General features: G+C 39.4%; 1 protein-coding gene across 1 annotated transcript in view; it reads left to right on the forward strand.

Annotated features, from left to right (window-relative positions):
• The window catches only part of sh3rf1 (SH3 domain containing ring finger 1), a 43,912-nt gene that overhangs the window by 25,753 nt on the left and 12,159 nt on the right, over positions 1-6,000 (forward strand). Inside the window, exons 4-6 of the mRNA XM_089000202.1 lie at positions 541-636; positions 1,911-2,213; positions 4,761-4,871. Coding sequence (XP_088856328.1) covers positions 541-636; positions 1,911-2,213; positions 4,761-4,871 — 510 coding nt within the window. The remainder of the gene's footprint in view (positions 1-540; positions 637-1,910; positions 2,214-4,760; positions 4,872-6,000) is intronic.

Consider the following 6,000-nt stretch of genomic DNA (forward strand, 5'->3'; position numbering starts at 1 on the left):
GTCAAAAAATCAGTAAACAAAAAACATAATGAAAAATAAAACATAAATAAAATCAAATACAAAATAAATAAACACATAAATAAAAAAATGTAAAAAAATCATTTAAAAAAAGACGAAAAAAATACAATAAAATAAATAAAATGTAATAAAATAAAATAAATCAAGCAAATAAATAAATAGTCAAATAGTAAAAAAAATCAGTAAACAAAAACATAATGAACAGAAAAACAGAAATAAAAAATACAATAAATAAATGCATGAATAAATAAATTGTAAAAAATAATCCTTTTCAAAAATAATGAAAAAAAGATGAATATAAAAATAAAATACATTAATAAAATAAATAAAATGTAATAAAATAAAATCAATCAAGCAAATTAATAAATAGTAAAAAAATCTGTAAATGAAAAACAATGAAAAATAAAAAACAAAACAAATAAAATACAAATACAAGTCCGACTGGTCCAACCAAGAGAACTACTGAAAGATATGAAACCGTTTCAATTCCGGTTTTCACCGAACAATTATTTTGTTTTCCAGGATGACATCCTCACTGTCATCCGACGGGTGGACGAAAACTGGGCGGAGGGAATGCTGGGAGACAAAATTGGAATTTTCCCCATCTCATACGTGGAGGTAAGAAAAAAAATTGCATTCACACAAAGCGCCGAGATTCAGGTCACCCGCCGCCGCCGCCGCCAACGTGGCTTCCTGTTCAAACACGTATTTTTAGACTTTATTTGACGGTTTGAGGTGGCGAGCTCAGAAATAGCCGCACGTGCTGAGCTGTTTAAGTCTTTATTTTCGTGTTTTTTTAGGCCTTTTGTTGCGTTTTACGAGGTTTACTCTGCCTGTTTTCACACTTCCTGTTTTAGCATGTGGCTATTAACGACGTGACACAGAATCAAAGATTTATGAAATGGTTCATGAAACGATTCGTGGAACGGTTCGTGAAACGGTTCGTGAAACGGCTCGTGGAACGGTTCGTGAAGCGGTTCGTGAAACGGTTCGTGAAACGGTTTGTGAAACGGTCCGTGAACGGTTTCATGAACTGGTTCGTGAAACGGTTCGTGAAACGGTTCGTGAAACGGTTCGTGGAACGGTTTGTGGAACAGTTTGTGGAACGGTTTGTGAAACGGTTTGTGAAACGGTTTGTGAAACGGTTTGTGAAACGGTTTGTGGAACGGTTTGTGAAACGGTTTGTGAAACGGTTCGTGAAACGGTTCGTGAAACGGTTCGTGAAACGGTTCATGAAACGGTTCGTGAAACGGGTCGCAGAGTCAATTTAACTGATTTCAAAATAAAATTCCACTTGATCGGAACTTGTCTTCTCGGAATTTTTGTTTCTTCTCGAGATTTTTCGCACGGACTTGTTTTCTCGGTGGTCGACTTCGTTTTTGACGAGTAGCGATATTTGTTATCCTTAAAATTACTGCTAATGTTTAATGACGAGAACGGAATCGAAAATATCTCCAAATTATATTGAACAATTTCCATACAAACTTTCTTATATGCCGTACACATCTAAAAATATGCAAAAATCGTACAGATTACGGCAAAATACGGCCGGTTGACAGGAATGTGAAGTACAACCAAAAACCATGTGTGTTCAGGTTGCTCTTATCATGTGTCATGTACTCTTGTGTGCAAGGAATGGAAATGTAAAACATTTTTAAAAAATACGAGATAAATGCTAGGCTAACTGTTAGCTTGTTAGCTATTAGCAGCCGTTTTTATTCTCTGCTTGCAACCGTACCAGCTGAAGTAAGCTTCCCGATTGGCTATCACTCCGTTTTACATCCTTGTCACCAATGATAATTCGACTTTGATCAGAATAGGGAAAGAAAAATGCTGAAATTGCGACGGATTTTGCAATATGTGCCTCCATCCACTTTTCTCCTCCCTGCTAGTTCAACTCGGCGGCCCGGCAGCTCATTGAGTCGGACAAGCCCTCCGACCCCAACGGCGAGTCGGGCGAGGGGGCCTCGTCGGGGCCTCACAGCAACGGCGGCGGCCATCGGGATAAGAAGAACAGCAAAAAGCGACATTCCTTCACCTCCCTCACCATGTCCCACAAACCCGCGCTGGCTCCGCCCCCGCAGCGCCACTCCATGGAGATCAGCGGGCCGGTTCTCATCAGCTCGAGCAACCCCACCGCCGCCGCCCGCATCGGCGAGATCAGCGGAGGGCTTTCTTGCAGCGCGCCTTCACAGGTAACATGCTGGGAAGAAACTACAGACGTCACCATTTTTTTTAGACTACTTCGTCAAAGCACTACTTTTGTTTAAAGGACAACCGATACCATTTTTTTTTTGTTTTCTAACTGACATCAGAAAAACTTTTTATAGCATCTAAAATAGCCAAAACACGCAGGCGGATATTTTTAGTCAAATGCAAAACAACAATAAAAATGACTTGAAAGTGTCCCAAAACTGCCACAAAATGAGCTCGGAACTGTGCAGATTCAGAAGTTCCTAGCAGGGGACAGTGTGAGTGAAGGTATGATCCTGTGACTGAAAAGTGACCTTGAGAGTTTTGAAAGGCTCTTAGAAATGAAATTTATTATTATCATAATTATTATTATTAGCTAACTAGCAATGTAGCTGGCTATCTATTAGCTACGTAGCTATCTAGATTGCTAGCTATCTAGCTAGCTACCAGTTTTGTTTATCTATTAACTATCTACTAGCTGTCTAGTTAGCTTTCTATCTGTGTATTTAAGAGTGACTAGTGTATTAGTATAGCTAAGTATAGCTATAGCTAATACACTATAGAATAGTGTATTAGCTAACTATCTAGCTAGCTCGCTATTAACTATAGAGCTATCTAGGTGGCTAGCTATCTAGCTAGCTATCTGTTGGCTATCTATTAGCTGTTTACTAGCTGGCTGGGTAGCTTTCTATCTATAAACGTCCGGGTTGAGCGAATGCTGTTGCGTGTGGCTGCCGCTGCTCACCCACAGAAAAACTGATCCTGTGACTGTAAAGTGACTTTGAAAGTTATTGTTATTATTATTATTATTATTATTCAAAGAAGATTATTATTATTATTACTATTATTATTATTATTATTATTTGTAGTATTATTATTCAAAGATTATTATTATTATTATTATTATTATTATCGCCGCGAAAGCACTGCAACTTCACTCGGATATCATCAAGAGGCAACTACATCAACAACCATCACAAAGATAAACAAAATGACTTTATTATATAGTGCAATTTATTTATTTCATTACAGTACAATAGCACATTTTTATCCATAAAATAAGGTATATTTTGTGTAGTTGTAAGGCTTATTTAGTAGAAAATTATGTTTTATTGGGACCTGGGAACGGATTATTCTCATGTTTAATGATTTCCTATGGGAAATTAATGTTTGGAAGACACACTTTTTGCCTTACACACTTCTAAGGGAACCAATTAAGTTCGCAAGCCGACGTATCACTGTATTTGATTATTGCTAGAAATATGTCGTCACTTTTTAAAAGCATTCGTATTTACATGTGAAATTTTTATTCATAAAATTGCGCAATGAAATATTACACACGCGTGTGTTTTTTTTTTCTCAGTAAGTCAGGAAAAATTGAGCCGTTAGTCAGGTCACAGTGTTTCTTTCGCATGTTGACAGGTATGAAAAAAAAATACTGCAGACGAGGATTCAAGCAAGTAATGCTACGTGACTCCACTCGCCTGTAAAAAAAAAAAAAAATGTCTTCAGGCCTTCAGGTCCCCGCGTAGCGAGCCAGACATGACAGCAGCTGCTTTATGGTCGGCAGCTGCTGGAGGTTTTTTGGACGTGGTTAGACACGCTTGCTGACGTGCCAATTTGTCTGAGGCCGCCTTGCGCTGCCAATAGAGCCAAAATGGCCGCTCAGCGTGAGTTAAAGGTGCCTAAAGAGTAGTGATGTGTCGTTTGCGAACGAGTCGGATCTCTGAAGTGAACGAAGAGAGCCGGTTCCTAAAAAGGAGCCGGAAATGGGAGTCGATTTTTTTTTTTGTCCTCTTTTCCTCGCCCCGGTCTTCGGTTAAAGCCGCACGTGATTGGACGATATCCGTGGTAGAAGAGGGAGGGGAGAATTACAGACACGCAGCAGTGAGGGGAAGGGGAGGGGTTATGGTACAGACGTGGACAAATGTTAGCACATTATGCTGTTATTATTATTCAATTATGATATTTTTAACTAGTTGATATGATAGCATTATTAATATGAAAAGTAAATTAGTGACAGCTGATCATCAGACCAGAGTAACCACAGGGAAAGTGAAAATTCGTGGATGATCTCTGTGCACATATAAATCAAGCCATATCAATAAAGATATTTGATATAGTGTATTTTTTACATGAGTAATTCGTTTTTCACATAATTATACATGATTTTTTTGTAGTTAATTAATTTAAGCAACAAAAACAAACAAACTGAGGAGCCATTTGAGAGCCAAAAGAGTCGGATCTTTTTAGTTTGAGCCGAGCCATAACAACCGGCTCCCTGAAAAGAGCCACAAATTCCCATCACTACTGAAGAGCATTGAAATAATAGCGAGGAATGCGCTAATCGCTATTCTGTGACTTGTATTGAGGAAAAACCCAAACATAACCCTCTCACAAAAAAAATAAAAAAAGAGACGAGCTAGCTTGATCTTTCCCCCTAAAAATAAAGCAAGGTAACTTTCAAGAAAGTCGAGTCTTTACAAGCTGAAAAAAATGTCTGTCGTGTTTGCTGAGTCTCAATTGTTCTCTTCTGTCCTGTTTGAAAGGTGCACATTTGCACAACCGGACTGATCGTGACTCCGCCCCCAAGCAGTCCCGTCACCACGGCGACGGTCTTCACCTTTCCGCCAGAAACCAGCTACACACCCATTCCACAGGTAGGTGCAGACATTTTTTTATGTGTTCAAATATGACCAATAGTGCTGCAAAAATACAGCATTAGCGTTAGCAATATTTGCTACATCAACTAGCCATGTCATAGCAGTTACTCCCTCCAAAAAAAGTGTCATAAAATCACATTATTACGAGTTTCGTCAATATATTTTGTCATGTTTTAAATTGGGTTCCCACTGGGCAAATCTTTCACACACGCAGTCCCCACCATGTAGAAAAAAAAAACATGTTTGTGTGTGTATGTGTTTGTATGACTAGTCTTGTGAGGACCACTAACATTTTATACCATACGTTGACAAGTGCGGACCTTTTGGCCGGTCCTCACAAGTTTTTCATTGTAAAGGCTTCTAGAGGATCTATATATGCATCTGTTAAAGTTTCAGGGAGGTCCTCACAAATTCACCCAAAATGATTTTTGGTGTGTATTTTCATTTCACTTGGATACACACACTTTTTACCCACTGTGTGTTTTTATGTGTGCGTGGTTAATGAGAGGAAAAAATTCATACCAAAAAAAGTAAAACGATGTGTCAACCAAATTCACTACAGGGGTGAGGACTTTGAATGTAGCCATTCAGAAACCTCACTCCTGCTGTTATTTCAGTTTCAAGTCCACTTTTTATTTCTTTGTTTTTAAAGAAGTTGAAGTGTGAAATGGGGTGACATTTAGTGTTCAAATTGAACACGAGTTCTTCTCTAAACTCATCAGCAACAGTGGTCCTCACTCCTTTATCTGGAGTTATCGTACCTCACAAAACCATTGAAACAGGAATTTGTGTGTGTGTGTGTGTGTGTGTGCGTGTGTGTAAAAGCTAACATGCCGAGTTAGTGAATGAGCAGGAATGCGCAGACAAAAGGTGGAGCTCTCCGCTTCACTTGGGAAGCCCTCCGTGATGTTTTTGTACAGATGATTCCTGTAACCCGCAGGCGGCCTAATTATCTCAGCTCAAGCGTCGCCGGTCGACCGTCACACGCTCGCACCCTCGTGCGCATCACTTTCAAAAAGGGGGAGGTAACGTGGACGCCATTGCGCACGGGCTCCGTTTGTTGACTTCCGAACGCTTTGTTGGTGATCTCACCGTCGAGCTGCCGAAAGGGGCTAACGGGGGAGAT

The sequence above is a fragment of the Hippocampus bargibanti genome, linkage group LG07 (assembly GCF_051943395.1).
Source record: "Hippocampus bargibanti isolate YZ-2025 linkage group LG07, ASM5194339v1, whole genome shotgun sequence".
In the NCBI taxonomy this organism is placed as follows: Eukaryota; Metazoa; Chordata; class Actinopteri; order Syngnathiformes; family Syngnathidae; genus Hippocampus; species Hippocampus bargibanti.